The sequence below is a fragment of the Pungitius pungitius genome, chromosome 7, assembly GCF_949316345.1.
Source record: "Pungitius pungitius chromosome 7, fPunPun2.1, whole genome shotgun sequence".
In the NCBI taxonomy this organism is placed as follows: domain Eukaryota; kingdom Metazoa; phylum Chordata; class Actinopteri; order Perciformes; family Gasterosteidae; genus Pungitius; species Pungitius pungitius.
Window position 1 is genome coordinate 11,578,346 of NC_084906.1, and position 18,099 is coordinate 11,596,444.

At 41.0% G+C, this 18,099-nt stretch overlaps 1 protein-coding gene across 3 annotated transcripts; it reads left to right on the forward strand.

Annotated features, from left to right (window-relative positions):
* The first annotated feature begins 423 nt into the window (after nucleotides 1–423).
* Nucleotides 424–14,926, forward strand: tdrd5 (tudor domain containing 5). 3 transcript variants are annotated; one of them, XM_037470765.2, is made up of 18 exons: nucleotides 424–831; nucleotides 2,925–3,168; nucleotides 3,320–3,522; nucleotides 3,638–3,926; nucleotides 4,197–4,360; nucleotides 4,570–4,653; nucleotides 4,794–4,850; nucleotides 4,986–5,148; nucleotides 5,432–5,598; nucleotides 5,864–6,051; nucleotides 7,811–8,020; nucleotides 8,118–8,184; nucleotides 8,449–8,649; nucleotides 10,392–10,523; nucleotides 11,815–11,880; nucleotides 12,234–12,401; nucleotides 12,506–12,683; nucleotides 14,092–14,926. In XM_037470765.2, exons 2-18 carry the CDS (start codon nucleotides 2,925–2,927, stop codon nucleotides 14,157–14,159), a joined length of 2,649 nt encoding a protein of 882 aa, XP_037326662.2. In that variant the 5' UTR covers nucleotides 424–831; the 3' UTR covers nucleotides 14,160–14,926. The 3 variants fall into 3 exon arrangements, with proteins under 3 accessions (XP_037326662.2, XP_037326660.2, XP_037326659.2); XM_037470763.2 differs by having other exon boundaries at nucleotides 424–808; nucleotides 5,837–6,051; XM_037470762.2 differs by having other exon boundaries at nucleotides 425–831; nucleotides 5,837–6,051.
* The last annotated feature ends 3,173 nt before the right edge of the window (nucleotides 14,927–18,099 follow it).

Here is an 18,099-nt window from a genome sequence, read left to right on the forward strand (position 1 = left end):
GTTTATGCACTTAGGGACAAAGGACTTATTAAAGTGCAGTTAAATGAATGAAGACTGTTATGTAATGCACTCCACTGCATACGTGGCAATAAATGGCTTCTTCTTCTTATTATTACTATTATGTTTTTATCCTATATGTTATACTGTAAATTTCAGAGGGGAATGTTGTACTTTTTACTCCACTACATTTCCGATTTGTATTGTGACTAAAATGTACTTTGCAGATTCTGATTTTACCAATATCAATAACATTATAATAATATTAGAATATTGTTCAGCACCTGTATCAGATACCTCTTGAGAGGCCAGGGTGCTGTAAGCTTCTTCACTATTTTTTCCAAACAGCAGGAGGCACTGTTGTTTCAAGCAGCTTCAACAGGTTTTTTAAATGTTTTGTAAAGCCTGTATGTCGATGCTGAAAATTACATTCACAGCCGTATCATCTAGCTCCAATACATAGTTTTTACCAGTGATTGGAAAATAAGTCTCCGTAGACGCGTTCTGCGGATTTTTTTAAACTCATGTCAGTCATCATCGCTTCTGAAATAGACGATCTGTGCGCGCGCAGTATCTTGCCACGGCAACGTGACTTCAAGAGTGTGCATGACAACCAGTTTTAATTTACCCCAAGCAGTAACAGCGTTTTATCTTCATAAATTGAACGCTAATTTTTAACATCTTTTCATATAACGCCCACGTTTGCTATAGTCGTTGCTACACAACACAAACGTGTGTGGCGGTCAGTCAGCGACACGTGGAGCGAGAGGTCCACTTATCGAATGGGCCTCACACGCATTGAGGATTTGGGGTAAGGTGGACTCAATATTTCAGGTAAATTCAGGATGAGACGTGCTTGTTTCTGGTTGATATCCATATGTAAAGGCGTACATAATTTTACATTTGTAAAATTCAGAATACTTTCTCGATATAACTTGCCTGCAGCTAACGCTATTTTAACAGTGAGTTTGACGTTAGCTAGGTTTTGTGCCGTATAGTCAAGATGTCTGTGAGTTAATATTACCCTAACAAGGCGTATTCTGTCTGTAATATAACAAGTAACGTTAGCAAGCTGCTACTCCGGTAACCTTTTCCAGCGAACATTTTAAAATGTTTCATAGACGTCAATGGCCACCGTTGAAAAGCTTCAAAATGGGTTCAAAATGAAACGTTTTATCGTATTTGAAGACGAAAAGACGTCTATGTTTAGACCACATATCCTTGTGATTTCAACGACATTTTTCATCCTCTACTTTGTCAACTTATATAATTATTGTTAAGGTTTACAAAGAAACGACGTCCTTTATGACCAATATTGAAAATCATGTAGAAAACTCGTCTAAAAGTGTTTTAAATAAAATATATTTGAGCGAAAATATGGACTTAAAACTGCAAGAACATGGAGAAATTAGTTTACTTTTCTGTGGTTGTTTTTTGTGCTTGTAGCCCAATTTGATCGCGTGAAGATTCTTCTGCAGTTGTGTGTGGTGACGTCAGAGTGCAGATATGCCATATGCCAGATTTCAACCAATTTAAATCATTTCATTTTGTATATCCCCAAATCACAAATCAGCTTCAGATCTTTATAGCCTGTAAACGTTCAACATCTTCTGACCTGAAACCCTCACATCAGCACAAGAACAACTCTCCCCAAAATGGGGTGTACAGAATGACTTAATGATGTACCATACATTCAATTTATATGACCCAAATTATGGCCAGGTGTAAGTCAGGACCACTACAGGCACAAGCACCATCAAATATAACCTCCATCCACAGAAACCTTTGTGGATGGAAAACAACAAAGATTTTGGAAAAGAAGCAAAGTTGGTAATGTTGGTTTATGATGACAGTAATAGTTATGATGATTAACAATGCTAGCAGCAGGTGTCTCAGAACCCTCATTTGCAAAAGATCCTTCTGGTCCATCATCAATTGTGTTCAAAGTTGCTACAGTATTGATTTTGGCTTTATGCTCCCTCCATTCTGAAGTCTTAAAGACTTATGCAAGTAATAATGAAGATAATTCTCACATACTAGAAAAAGTAAATGATTACTTATTACATAACAACCATCAATCTGTAACTTATTATAACAAGGAATAACATGTACAGCTCTGTGAATTACAGTGTCATTCTTAAGTTTTTGCTTTTAGCATAGAGTGACTCAATGTTTTGGCCCTCATGTTTGGTCAGCTTGTTTGTGTTGCTGTGGTTTTTAGAAACTCTTCGTCTCGTGTTGCATCCGGTCAAAGCTCTTTGAGCGTGTTAGAACTTGCGCACGCAGATGTAAGCAGACTCGTTTTTAAAAGTAATGTTTCAAACTGCCTCCATTATCATGTGCTTAAAGCATCTTGTTAACAGCACACATTGTTCCACATTTATGACTTTTTAAATTAAATATTAAATATGTTAAATCACTTATTTGCATAGACCATATTTCGCTGACCAGTTCAATTAATATGAAAATGCTAATGATTATATCATCACTCTTTTAACCTTACGTCACAACAGAACACATTATCAACAAATGGGTGTTTTTTGGCACATTGATTTAACCACATTTTAGCCAGTTGAAAAGCTGTTGACATTAGGTCTTTGATATTCAGACCTCATTTCAACCAGATTTCCACGTTGAATCACGTCTACTGCTCGCTGGGTTAAAGATGGCCAAATTTGGTTCAATCAATGCCATGACATTCATTACAAACTTTCCTTAACATATTTATTTTTCTGTTATGAATTTTGACCATATCATTTAGTAATCCAACATAAACTCCATCAAAGCGATCCTACTCCAGCATTTGTAAACTTCATTCCAGCTTTGAGGAATGTGCGTTTCTCTTTTGGTCCAACAACCTGCTTGGGTTCAGGTTGTGCGGTGATGTCATGTTTTGTTTCATCTGTCATATTTTCTGCCTTCCTCAGATGTCAACCGGCAAGATGAACCAGGAGGAGGTTTTGGCGAAGCTGAAGAAGGATGTCCGTTCTTTGCTCATTTCATCAAAGATGGGCTTAGATGCCGATCAGCTCAGGCGGGACTACATCGCCATGTTGGGTCATCCAATGCCCCTGAAACTTCTGGGCTTCAGACACGTCATGGAAATGGTGAAGGAGATCCCTGACGTGGTGTCTGTTAACTTCAGGGTAGATGGCAGCACGTTTTTAACCGGTAACATAATTTTTCAATGGAGTATAATATATTTGAACACTGTCAATTCAGCATTGAAGAGGGAAAAAAAACAGAGTTTAAGGCATGCGAGTCATCTCACACATCTGAACAAGTTTTTATGCTTCATGGAGTCATCTTTTTACAATCACAGCTGTCGGTGACGAATCCACCCGAATCATTGAAGCGCTAGTAGCTAAACAGCGCAGGCCCAAGAAAACCACAGGACGAAGTGTCATTTCCTTCTCGCCCCGCTACTGTCAGCGGCCCGCGGCTATGGTCCTCCCCAGGAGAGGTCGTGCTCCTCCGTCTGTGCCTGCCCAGCTCAGGACACAGCTCCGCATACTGCTCTCCCAGGTAGGACTTTTGCAGTTTAGCTATGCAAAAACATACCACTAAATCAGGAGTGGTTTTCCCTGTTTTTTCAAAGCAATCATTTCTGTTTCTTGAAACGATGCGGCCGCTCTCCCAGGGTCCGCTGAGGTTGTCTAGCCTGGAGGCCTGTTTCCTGCGTTGCTTCGGCCAGCCGCTGCGTGTCCACAACTATGGCTTCTACTCCATTGTGGAGATGCTGGAGGCAGTGGCGGACCTAGTCCTTATTCAGCAGGACAGGCTGGGATCAGTTCTGAGCTTGAAGGAACACGTCGCGCTCCAACCGTCCGGCTACACAAGGACTTTACCCATGAAGTCACAATGGCCTAGACGTCCCAATTTAGCCCCCAAAGTACCAGAAGCCAGGACTCAGACACCAACAGAACCAGGTGATTCATTTACACATTTTAAACTTCTTGCTAGAGGCTATCCCTAAATAATCCATACTAGTGTATTTTGAATGCATTAAGACATGGTCTATGTTGACATTAGCTATCTGCCCTAAAATGTAGGTTTGTTAATATAGATTACAAAAAGAATTACTAAACTAATACACTAAAGAGCCTTAAGCGGGGTGATTTCATGTTCTGTAGTGTTGATGTTATCTTTAGCACCCATTGTAAGTTTAAAATCAATTTTGTGGTTTACTCCAACCAAAGTCCCAGTGAAGCAAAGTCCTCTGAACCAGCCGGCCCCTGAGACTCCCTTTGGTCCTGTGCACAAAGGGTCAATTGATTACAAGCCACAGATAGTTGAGAAGAAGCAGGAAGAAAAAACAGAGCACTGTCAAGACGATAAGAGCTTTCAGAGACGTGTCCTTGAGGTAAGAAGACGAAATAGCTGCATCTTAATTCTAAGATTCATAATTTGAATAGGGGAAAAAATAGATTCCACACAACCAGTTTTTCTGGATAAAATATATGCAGTATTTTCCCTAGCATTATAACAAGGGGGCGCCCCCCTGAAATGGCTTGAATAAAAAAAGTTGGAAACACTGATATGAGTGCATTATCTTTAATCTTTCTATGTCAGCTGCAGGAGGAGCTTTGCCAGAAAATCGTGGAGAATGGAGTCGCTGGCACCATCAGTCCGGAGCTGAAGGACAAGCTGCGAGAGGTCAGAGTTACTGCGTATTCTAAGAATGTGTCTCCAGGTCACTACTGATCACACACTTCTAATATGCTTTGCGAAGCAAATGTTAGCAGGACCATAGTAACAATCAATAAACAATAATTCATATGCTCATGACTTTGCAGGTTGTAGGTCAGAGCAGTGGTGGATTGTCGGTGCACGATCTGCCTGCAGAGTACAAGGTAAAAAATAAAAAAGATAGCAATGCCGTTGCAACTCCTTTTTGCCCTTCAAAGTGCTTTGACTAATAGTGATCAGGAATGGACCAAACTAAACTTTAGTTCAGATGATAATGAAAGATTGGTTTTGCTCCTCAGAGGGTTTTTGGTGAGGAACTCCCACTGCAACAAAGCGGCTTCGTCAGTGTCACTGAACTGGTTGGTGCCATGAGTAACACCTTCCACCTGAAACCTGTAGACAGTAAAATTGGGCAACACTGGATAGTCACCGACATACGGGACTGTGGTGGTAAACAATCAGGTGTGTATGTGTTTCAGAAACCAGCTGCCAAATTTGCACGGACTACTTCATTAGGCATTGAAATAAAGCTGACTTAAAAATGTTAATGTTAAAAGGTTAATGTTATATTGTAGTAAATGAAGATCTCACCTACAGAGGCTACCAGTGTTTAACAAGGACATCATTTTTTTCTGTCATAACGTTTCTGATCTAATCAATGGCTTGTTGTAATACATGTGAGTGTTTGGGATATCGTGTGACGGAGCAACTTTCAACTGGAAATGTATTTTTCTCTGATTTATAGACTCTGAGGGAACGGAGTGTGTTGATGGCCGTCCAAAGCTGCCATTCATGAGCAGTATGGACTCGGGCGAGTCTCCTTGGGAAGGCAAACTGGAAGAAGACCGTGATAGTATCACAGCTGACGATGAGGAGCTGGAGACGAGTAACAATTTCAAGACCTATGAAATGGTTCGGCTACTTATTTGTTTTGTTGTTTTACATAACTATGCTCATAAAAATTCTATCAAGTGATCTGAGCGTCACACGATGTGATACCACTACAAGTCGTGAGCCTCCACAGCATTTCAACGGGAATGTGTCCGTCTCCCATTTCCAGTGTGGTAAATGTTGATTATGTCTATAAATTACGATTAGACAACTCTGAAAGCTGTTACCTGTGCTGTAGAATAATACTGACCTCCTGCAGATGCCTCAGATGTACCCCGACATTCAGGTGCATTGCAGCTCTGGAGTGCCCCTGGACGCCGTGCAGAGTCAGCATCTCAAACCGCCAACACGCCACAGTGCTCGAGAGCTGGTAGAAGTCCTGGTGGAACGGGTTGAGTCGCCGGGACTTTTCTACATTCGCTTCAGCGAGAGTGAGGAGGCCCGCGCAATGGAGGACATGATGATTGAGATGAGGTGGTGGACGTGCTAGCGGCAGCTTAACACATTCGTTTTACTTATTTCTTTTCTGAAAAATATTGAAAAATGGACAGATTCTCTTTCAATTGCATGCTCGTCCCTCTTGACACATTTCCCAAGCGTTTCTTGTGCTGTGCGCAGCGACTACCTGTGATCTAGCTGATGGGCTCCTGAAATATCTGTATTTCCTTGGTGGGGTTCATCATAACATAAATCAAGATAGTCATTTACCATTACCAGTTTTTTTTAAGAGCAATACATATTGTTTGAAATGTTGCAATGCAGCACCCCCATATTTAGTTCCCTTGAGGCATGGCACTATTTTAAAAAACAAAGAAAAATAAGCTGAGTAAAATACCTAATCAATGACCCTGTTATTGGGAGGGGTTTGACCCGGAAATGAAGAGTGCTGCACAGCCTAGTTGGGGATTCCCTTCGTGGGGTCCAAATGCTCTTTCTTAATGCCTTAAAGTGGTGATGAGTATTGTTTTTTCCAACACCAGTGCTAAAACAGGGTTTGAACCAATACAAAAAGCACAAGATGTTTTCTATTGGCAAGTATTTTTTTTCAATTTGAACAATATATGAACTGTTTACGAAGGAGTCATCAGAGTTGTGTAAATTAAGTACCGTATTTTCGCGACTATACGGCGCACTGAATTATAAGGCGCACCGTAAATGAATCGCCGATTTTTAGAACTATTTTCATATACAGAGCCGGATTTTAAGGCGCATAGAAGATACTGCAGTAAAACGTTTGACTGGGGCTGCGTTATGCATCCACTAGATCGGACTGTGCTAAATCAAACGTTATTAAGCGTTCTGAAAACTCTTCACTCCCATGGTAACGTTGTTCAAACGTTAATGTGGATATTAACAATATCTCTGAACCTCCAACTTTCGTTCTTGATTAATGAAAACATTCTTGGCAAATGCTTTCGTGCATCTTGCACCGAGAGGCAGCGCTGGAACAGACAGTGGCGCCTCACGGACCGTCAGCGCAATCCCGACATCCAACTACGAGCTTTAATATACTGTAGCGACTCTCGCTAATGAATCTCTGGACAATGTGCTTATCTTCTGGTTTTATTGTCGAGAAACAGGCTACTGTCGGCCGTAGCCTACGCCGAACAAAAACACACCATCGCTCTCCAAAACAACAACAATTCCCGCGTCCCCATAGGTGGCACTAAGATGAGTGACGTAACATTGTGCGCCCTTCACTGAACATCCCAAAACTCTGTAAAGTGCAACGCCGCTCCAGAACATGAAAACACAGTCCGTTACAATACGCTGTTGGAGCTGGAATTACCGCGGCTGCTGGCACCAGACGTTCCCTCCAATGGATCCTCGTTAACCAGTATGGATCAACCAATTGATCCATATATATGGCGCTCCGGATTACAAGGCGCACGCGTCGTTTTTTTAGAAAAAAAAGGATTTTAAGTGCGCCTTATAGTCGCGAAATACGGTATCTAAATTGTTTCAGGCACTGGTCGTATAGTACCGGTTTTTGGTACCCAACCCTATAAGAGACTCATCGTATCCCTTTTTTTAAAAACTCAAGACAATTTTCTGAACCAAACAATGACCACAGTTGAAGCTGATAATGTTAAAATGTTTAAATGAAAAAAACTGCACTGTAAACATCACAAAGTATAAGCACCGCTTACCATAACTGGTTTACATTTCAAACTCCCTGATGCTTCTATCTGGACAATAATATCCTGTGTGCTTTTTCTCTCTTCGACTGTAGACAATGCTACACATGTCCTGAGGTGTCGAAGCGTTACCGCCTCCTTCGGCCATTTGTGCGTGCAGGTCAAGTCTGCTGTGTGTCCCCCAAAGGAATGTGGTTCTACCGGGTGGTGATCCATCAGATCATCAGCCCCACTGAGGTCCAGGTGTACTATGTCGACTTTGGGGACATGATGGTTGTACAGACCGCCATCCTCATGTTCCTCAAGTAGGGACATCTAAACATTTAGGCTCCTCAACAGTCCAACCTGTACCACTCCGGCTACACGGCTAATATGTCTATGTGCCTTGCTCTGTGTCCTCAGGTCCTGTTATGCAGTTCTTCCGGCTCAGGCTGTTCCGTCATCACTCGCTGGAATCAAACCCAGCACCGTAAGTCTGGTAGCATATTTAATAATAAGCTCAGTTACAAATAAGAGCGCTCTTGCAAATATGCCTGCAGCATCATCTTGTATCACAGTGTCTGGATCTGGCATCCATCCTGCATTTTTACTATGGACAGGGCAGTTTTTCTGTTTGGGAGGCTGGAGGGGGGGAAATGCTCTAAGAAAGAAATACAAGCACAAAACAATGCCTGCCATATTGTATAATTAGTGTGCAATTATTTTATACAGTGAGTGTTTTTTCTTGTTGCAGGGCAGCTGGACTGCTGAGGCCGGGGCCTCGTTCCAGAAGCTGTGCTCCGATCGCACCCTGGTCGGTGCTTTGGATCGTTACACCGGAGAGGTGCTCCAGCTGTACCTGTGTGACACACATACTGATCAGGACCTCTACATCCACGCTGTCCTGCTGAGCCAGGGCCACGGGGCAGCCTGCAGCCCCGCGGCCAGTGCAGCGGTAAGCCGTGCACACAGACGTCTTCCACCATACTCAATCTGTGTATTCAATATGAACCTGGTAATAATGGATGGCAATAATACTGTTGCTGCAGCTTAGTGAGTTGTGAGGACAACTCCTAACCAAGCTTCAACCTTTCTTAGCTGACAGCGAGTGGCAGCAGGTGTGGTCTTCTGCTGCTGTAGCTCATCTTCTTCAAGGTTCCACGTGTTGTGCGTTCTGAGATGCTATTCTGCCTTCCCTGGTTGTAACGAGTTATTTTAGTTACTGTTGCCTTTCTGCAGAGGTGGAAAGAGTAACAAAATGTTGTATTCCGGTAAAATTTTACTTAAGTAACAGTACTTTTACTTAAGTAGAAGTAAGGTTACCAGTCTAAAAATGTACTAGTAAAAGTAAAGTAGCTCATAAAAAATGCTCAGAGTACTCAGAGTAAAAGTTACTTTTTTAATAGCTGGGTGGGATTCTGGTGTGGTTAAAAAAAGGAAAACAAGGGAAAATAAATCTCAATCTAGTTGTTTTTAATTGAAGGAAGACCTTTACAAATTAAAGTGTAATAGCAAAAATAATAAAATAAAAATAAAAAAGATAGATGATTTTAGTGCAGATCATCCAATAAAACATTACTACAACCACTAAATATGGCATGAACTGTGGATTTAGTAAAGCAGGTCAAACTCATTTCAGGTTCGGGCCAGATACTGCCGACTTCGACCGAACGCAGGCCACTGACAATCGGCGCGAACGGCTGACTGGGGGGTGGCATCGCTGACGGGGGGTGGCGCTGGCGGTCCGACCGACGGTTCGCTGACGTCGGGACGTATGCACTCCAGTGGCGGACTGTTTACTCTGCGATCTCCTTAAACTGTCTCTGCTCTGCTCACTGAAGCAACAACACGTGGACAATAAATATCAGCGCCAAGAGCAGCGAGTGTAGTCAACTACTGCTGCTAACACATCCTGTCGGACCAGGATTATTTATTTATATCCGTTAATGAACTTTTCTCCTCTTGTTACCCTGGTAACCGCTGTCATTACAGACGGTTGCGTCGATTCTTACTGTGAAAATCTACATACTTCCGGTTTAACGGCTACGCTTCGTATTTTCATTCGATTTCAGCTGGGTTTGCATCGGTTTTGTCCGTCTCCATCATTCTTGTTTAACGCGTTTGTTCTCCCGGTCATCACTCAATCACTGCACTGACAATAGTTTCCTGGGCACGATTTTTTTTTTCCTTTGCATTTTTTTCTTCTTTGCATTTTTTTTTTACTCAGTAATGGATATGATTTAAAATGTAGCGAAGTACAATACTTCAAACAAAAAATAGTAAAATAATAGTAAAAAGTAAAATTACAGATAAAAAAAATACTTTAAAAAGTAGAAGTACACAAAAAACTACTCAATTACAGTAACGCAAGTAAATGTAATTGTAAAACTTTCCACCTCTGCCTTTCGATCATCTCAAACCAGTCTGCCCATTCTCCTCTGACCTCTCACATAAACAAGGCATTTTTGTCCACCAACTGCCGCTCACTGGATATTTTCTTTGTTGTACCATTCTCTGTACACCTCAGTGATGTTTGTGATGGAGAATCCAAGTGGATCAGCAAAGTCTACGTGCCCAAATCTATCGAGTTGTGGCCATTTTATTGGCTGATTAGCAATTTGTGTTGCCAAGCAATTGAAAAGGAGTACCTGATAATATTAATATTGTGTGCTTTTTTCATTTCTTTTTTTTCTCAAGCGGTGTGCCCTTGTCAGCCCAGTGAGTCTCTACCTGGGGAAGGGGATGGTTGTCCTGCCTGAAATAGAACTGATCCCTTTTTCACCAAAGCCAGCAAAAATGCTTCAACGCTCCTTATCCTCTTCGCTGAAGGTATGCACACACACACACACACACACACCATAACTGGCCTAAGCATAAGATTTACCTAACCGTAAACTAAGAGTTCATCATTAAACGTAATTATTTATGAAATGGGATCTTTCAAAAGAAAATGTAAGCTTTATCAACTTATGTCCCGACAAAACAGGTAAAACAACATGCACACACACACACACACACACACACACACACATCTAGCTTTTGCTGTTGTATGTAAGATCCAAGAGGTTGCAGAACAGCCAAACTACACAATAGTTTACTGGGTAACTTGGATTATTTGCAGTGGATTTGCAGCTTCATGTCTCATTGTTTCTTATCTAGGAGTGCACTTTCTGTCGCTTCTCTCCACCCCCCCCCCCCCACTTCCTTTTTTTGAAACCCGATCTTTTAATGTTGCTGTAAAGCTTTTATTCTCTGCTATCCATAGCTCTTATCCTACCAGCCATACTGTCAGTCCCGGAGGCACACTGCTGCACCACATGCTTTCATCAAACACATACACACACACACACACACACACACACACACACACACACACACACACACACACACACACACACACACACACACACACACACACACATATCCTATTGCTGAATGCCTCTTTAATGTATAGTCCTGCTATCGAGAAGGTCACCGCTTCTTGTGGGCCAATAAATAAGATGGCAGCCAATCGGCGGGCTGTTGGATATTGGATTACAAAATTGTGTCCCTTTGCTGTAATGAATGGATTGTTGTAAACTGAACATATAGGAAAGGATATTTTACAGTGTTCTTGTCAATGACAACAATACACCAGTTCTTCTGAATGTTTTTTTTTATTTTTTATTTCCACATTAATTCAATTATTCATCTAGACTGATGAATTGTGAGAGAACAAAGAAAGGATTAAGGAAACAAGCTGAACGAGTCAACAGAATCCTGCCTTGGTTACGAGGGGGGGTTCCAACAAGACTCACACCCTTTTTAGAATTATGCTTGCTTGCTATGGGAAGGTTTACCCGAACAGTCGGCCTATGCTTCTTGTGGTCTTTAACACTATTCCTTTCCATTCTTTTCCAATCCAATTTTGTTTGGAACCAATATTGCAGCCATTTCCATAAACCTTGCAGTTGTTGGCACAATGTTTTAGTTGACATTTCCCAAATCTACAGCAACGAACGATTACTTACAGCGGGTGAAATAAGTATTTGGAAATATATTTACTGAGAAAAATGCATCATGCATCATATAGTGTATATTAGTGAATCAATGGGCAGCAGGAACTTTCTTGATGTGACAGGTTGAGGACGAAGAGCTGCCCGACCTGGAGTTTATTGAGGACAACGAGGTCGCCCTCCATCTCCAGGTACGATCATCTTCTACTGACCACGTCCACAGCAACACTGCCTTCATTCCATGTCTTTGCAAAACTCTGATGCCTTCAGTTTTGCTTTGACGCTTTACCATCTTCGTGCATTGATTGTGTTTCTTGACTTTTTAATGTTTACCTTACCTCTGAGATGCAACTTAAGTTATTGTATTTTGAGTTGCTGGTTCACACGGCTTTTCCACTCCGATCACTTTAAGTCAACAAAGAATACATTGGATGAAGATGAATAGTTTGTTTGTATGTGGATACAAATAATTGTTTAACAAAACAAAAACCTGTATTTTGAACAAACTATACAGAAGGATTGTTTATTGCTGTGTGTTGATCAGGGTGTGAACGCCAACCCCTTCGGCGCTCTGCAAAATGATCAAACCTTCAGCTGCAGCGAAATTGATTGGACCTTAACCAACAAATCGCCTCCAACCAACCCTTCAAGCCATCTCGCCCCCCCAGATTTGATCCAGATGAGACCAGCTCATTGTAAAGCTGATCTTAAAGTGAGAAGACACACAATGATTACATTTACAGACGTAAAATACTAGGATTTTGTTGTTGTTTTTAAACTAAAATAAGGAATGAAGGAACTTCCCTCTCTTCTCAGACACTGAGCGACACTCCTCCACAAATTGCAGCCAGCGTCACTCCCAGCTCCTGCTCTCCAACACCAAAAGAGGAGCAGCACACAGTCGCTGCCCCCTCGATCGTCAGGCCAATTCAGATTCTGAGGAACCTGTGCCTCCACACCCCTGACCTGAGCCGAGTCGATGACTACACTAACGGTACATCTTTACTGTTTCAGTACAATTATGCACTTAAGTGCCCACATGACCCAAAGAATACAGGCAGCTGAAGGGTGTGTTATGAAGGTCGCATTTAAGCCTGATGCGAATTTGGTTCAAACATTTTCCGATGTAAATTAGTTATTTTAATAACTGTTTTTATTATTCATTATATACAAAGACTCACCACTTCTTGTCCCCCATTACATCTCGTGTCAGTGTTCTAGCCAGCAGAGTGGTCCTAGATCAGAGAAAGAAGTTCTGAAGCTGCATTACATTGTAACAAACATACATATTATATTCTTACTAGTTTTAATCATTTCGAAGACTAGTTAACGTTTCCTCATACTTTTAGAAAGTTAACATTGTGTAACAAAAGGCTAATGTACACACACAGGTCATCTTCTCAATTGCACTCACACATTTTTTATTGTATTAAAAGAATGACCTTCATTAACCTGCACATGTACACAGTATGAAAGCGAGAGAGAAAAACCCTTCTATGAAATTAGACTGCGTCCACGGTTCTAGAGGACGTATCAATTTCAATCCTGCTGCTGTGGTGGATGTAGCTGCACAGAGAACCTGACACTGATTCAATTAGACCTGTTACCAGAGCTATTTGACCCAACAAGCTGCTTTCATTGCATTGCATTTGTCCTGATATTGATACACTGCAGCTTCACCATGCCTCTGTTTGCACAGTGTTAGTGAAAAAAGCAAAACAAAGTGTGTCAAGCCAGATTTATCTACAAATCGCTTTTCTGCACTGTAGCTCTACCAATCACAAAGCCGCACAAATGCAGATAGAAACAGAAGCTAGACACAAGTGTGTGTGTGTACATTTTTTATATATTAACGGTGACGGTTCTGTGTTGTGGGAATCACTAAAGACTCGGCTTGTTCCAAACACTTCATTAATTACATAGTTTTAGTTTAGGTTGCATGGAGTCATTTGTACCAAAATAGTGTGCGTCATCCCCGTTTGAGTCTTCAGTCGGTCCTGTGAACTCCTCGCAGCACTGACTTGTAGTCGCTCAGCCTCCACCTTTTTAATCTTTAATCAGATTATTATTGCGTCTGAGGCTTTCGCGTCTTTCAATATCATTCTAAGTGAATCACAGCAGAGCTGCCATATTCCGTTTCATTTTATTTAAAGTGCTCGTGATTCTGTGTGTCTGCACGCTTAACAAATACATTGCATAAGAAAAGACACGACTGCTCTTTCACCCATGAGGAGCTCCATTTCTTCAAGCTTTCTTCATGTGTTCAGTAACAGCGCTGATTCAGTATTTAGAGTTCACTTTTGAAACATTAAATGATTTGTTCGTACTGTATATGTACTTTATACAACTTTGTTACTAATAGTTTAGTGGTATTCATTTTGTGTTTTTATTCTGTTGTCCAGGTGTGTCATTTCCTCCTTTCTGCCTGCAAAAGTCTGGCATCCGGTTTCCTCTGTTCGGTGCCAGGTAAGTCAGACCATTGACATCCAACCAGAGCGTCATCACCTCATCAAACCACGAAGGAAGGAGCACTCGTTCAAAAGATGAACACAACCACTCACACAATATTGGGATTACGTTTTGAAATAATCTAGTCAGTGAGCACTTGAGTTATTTACTGACTTGTAAAAAGTGATGAAGGCATTTTTGTAAAAGATTGTGTTTTAATCTATTCTAGATAAGTTGTGTTGTATTTTAAGTTCTGTTTATTAGTTTGATATTATTAATTGTACTACTTTCCAAAGAGTTTAAACTTGGAAGACAGGAAATGGATGGCTGATCGTGAATAGATTTGTGAATTCTTTTTGTTAATACAAAAAACGTTGTTGTTTTTTTTTTAAGAGTTGAATCACTTTCGAAGAAGCCATCAAGGTGTCTGCCATATGTTACGTAGTTTCCGATTTACGGATACTAATACAGTTGTTCTGGACAAAGTTAAAATGTCAAAATACTGTTCATATTAACATTACAAAATGTAATTAATGTAATTTTATTTTTTGAAAATAAATATTATTTGATCAAATGTTTTCGTAACGGTTTTACTTGTCTCAGAATAAATTGTAAGTTGGTATCAAACTTTTTAACCTTTGAGATTTTTGTAAAAAAAATGGATCTCCAAATCGTTTTGTGACTTCATCCCTCATCCTCGATTCTATCTGCTTCACCATGACGATGTCAACATGACCCCCCTCATCCGGAGTCCCTTCTCTTGTTTTTGTGGTGTTGTTTTCCCAATGAGGCAGCATGTGAACAGCAGCGCTTAAGAACTGTTTCTCAGAGGAAAGATGCACGTGTGAGACAAAATCAATAAAGCACAACGACAAGGAGGCCATCTCTAGACCCAGTGAGGCTCATTCATGTTATACAAGGAGCTAAAATGAGACCTCTATGCTTCGGCAGCAGCTTGGTTACCGAAATGTGTTGGGACTTGTAAAGGAGGCAGAATGTGGCGTCCTTTGTCATTCGTGTGCATCCTTTTGGCCTCACTGACCTTTACTGCCTCAGCCAATCAGCTTTTTAAAAAATGCCTCGTGAGAGTAGCTCCTCCTCTGCCTCAAACATAGCAAACCAGTAAAAAGCATTAGCATGTGTATCCTGTACATGCACTTCATGTACAGTCACTGTATAACACACATTTGTATATGAAATACCTATTATACATGCAAACCTTTCTGTTTTGTAAATCAAACTACACACAACTTATTTTTATAAGTCAATTATATATTTTTGGGCGGATCTACAGCAGCAAGCATCCACATAATCACGCACACAACACTAACCAGTAAACAATATAAAGCTTATACAAATGCACATCAACATTGCAAGGCTATGTATGAGCCATTAGAGAGAGGGGGGAGTGGGTTTGTGTGTGTGGAGGGTTAGGTTTGGGGAGGCAGATGCACACGTAAACCTTATTAAGGAGGAGAGTAATGTAGTTGCAGCTGAATTAGCAGCCAAGAGCAGCAGAGCATCCGTGTCCTAAATGAAGCATGAAGATCTGATGGCTTTGATTTACAGTCGAAACCCTGAAGCAGACGATCACAGGAGGACTGCTTTTGTTCCACAGGCTTTGGGTTTGTAGGTGACCAGGAGGGATTACATCGAGGTACTGAACAGCTAACTGGGAATCAATAGCTTAATAGTTGAAACATTTACACTTGGGCTGTAACACTTATCTACTTAACAGTAATGTGTACCAATGAATATTTATTCTATTCAAGAAACCCAGAATCTTACACCACAGATGTTGTATGTGTTGCAGGGATCAGACCCTTAGGTTGGGAACCATAGGAAGTCTCCAGCAAAGAGTATCAGGTTTGGTTCTTTAGCCCGGTGGTTAAAAATAGCTAATTTTCAACAGGCTACAACAGAAAAACCTTACTTTGATGAGTTATAATACCCCTCTTTCTACTTCTTACTTACAGCTTTGATACCTTCCCTGATACCGTTCTACTCGTATCTCAGGTGGCCAGTAAATGTCTCTTTTTTTTTTTTCTTCTGTTCTCCAGTCTCTTGTCTGCTCTGTGACAGGATGTTAATGCATGTGTGCGTCCATGTGTGCCTTCCGATCGGGTGTGTGGTGTTTGAGGCGGTTTATGTGTGAGAAACACTGTGCACATGGTAACAAAGGTGTACGAAGTAACACACATCCACTGAGAGTTAATTCCTAGAAAAGAGGCGCCTTTATTTTTATCCCTGTGTCAAGACTCTTATCTGCTGTATTAATGTGAGGACAATTCTCCTGCTAATCCCTCAGGCCTCTAGTTCTGCTACACACACACACACACACACACACAGCAGTAGAATTCTTACCCCTAATAAAGCCCTTCCTCTCAAAACTTTGGATTTGTATGTCACGCTTGGTTACACTAACAGCTTTCTTCCTACTAACTCCGAGTAGCACTTTGTCACATTTTGTGTCATTCTTATTCTACGGAATACTCCAAAAGGGCTTCACAGGTCGATATAAGAAGAAATGACGTCCCGCTCAACTTCAAAGACATTTTCTTGCAAATAGTTTGATGAAGAGATCAATGTTGCTGTGATCAAACAGCCTGCTTGACTCTATTCAAAGTTTACTAATGGACGCTTTCTGCATTGCTGTTTTCTTAGTACGACTGGATTGTCCCCCTGGTGACAGACAAAGGTGACGGAGTCGCTAATACAAGGTGAATGTCATAGTCCAAGTTCATGGTTTTAAGTAAAAAGAGAACTTTATTTTCTAAAGAAGCCTCCTGTGACGATGACCTCGTGATCCCGGCCTTCTATCAGCCTGCGGTTTAGAATTTATGCCTCTGTGAATTATTGGAGGCCTTGAGGAGACCCTGGGGGGCAAAGAGGAGAGAAGAGGGAGGAATACTGATGCTGAATCAAATCTCTTCACCTCAGCCTCGTTCATACGGTTTCCCCGTATTGTTGCTCTTTGTGGTTCAACATTGTTGTGACCCCATTTAAACTTAACGTTTTCATGAAGCAATGTTTCAAGTATAGTTATATTGAACTGGATTTTTTCCCTGTGTCACTTTTCCCATAGAAATGCAAGAGGCATTGACCTTACAACTCGTATGGAACTGTAGCCAGTGTGGAGGGGTAAGGGACATGATCCTGGCATTTTTTCTTCTTCATATTTGGACGAATCATAGAATCTGTAAAACAGAAATTTGATGTAAATATTTAGCGGCAGATTGTTAAACAGTTTAACAAGCACTGGGCATATTTTTTGACATTGGAAACTTCAAAAGAGACCGACTAAGGCCCACAGCTCTCACTAGAAATTAACAACGTTAGGTATGGTTGAACGCTCAGTTATTTTTCTCTGTGAAACCTGAGATCAGACTGTCTAAATGATTCACTTTGTTTACCATTCTACACAACAAGAGATGCTTAATGCAAACATGGAATATAGTAACCCAAAAATGAAATAGATATTGATTTAATACAAAAAGCACCACCTCTACACTGAACTAACATACCCGTTTTAACACCTTTGTTTATTGGTTGTATCATTTATTGGTTTATTATGTTTTGTTGGATCAGATGAAACACAACAGTTACACGGATATTATTCCAGGGCTTTTTGCATTGGATTACTGTATTTACAGTTTAGAGCTAATTAAGTTGCAGCTTAAAAAGCTGGTAGATAGAAAGGTAGATATACAAGTGGCTTGGTTAATTTTTGCATTCAGTATTCTGGAGATAATACAGTGTAGTTTATGAAATTAGGTCAATCTCTTTCTCACACAGCAGTTGTGTCAGTACGTGTCGATCAGAACGCGGCTCCAATCCCTGCTGTTCTCCACCTGGATGCACATGCGCCCGCTATTGTTTGTCAGCGGCAGCCAGCTGCAGCTGAGCCCCGGCCTCAGTTAATATGCGATGGCACACACTGACAGTTCCATTAAACCGTATTT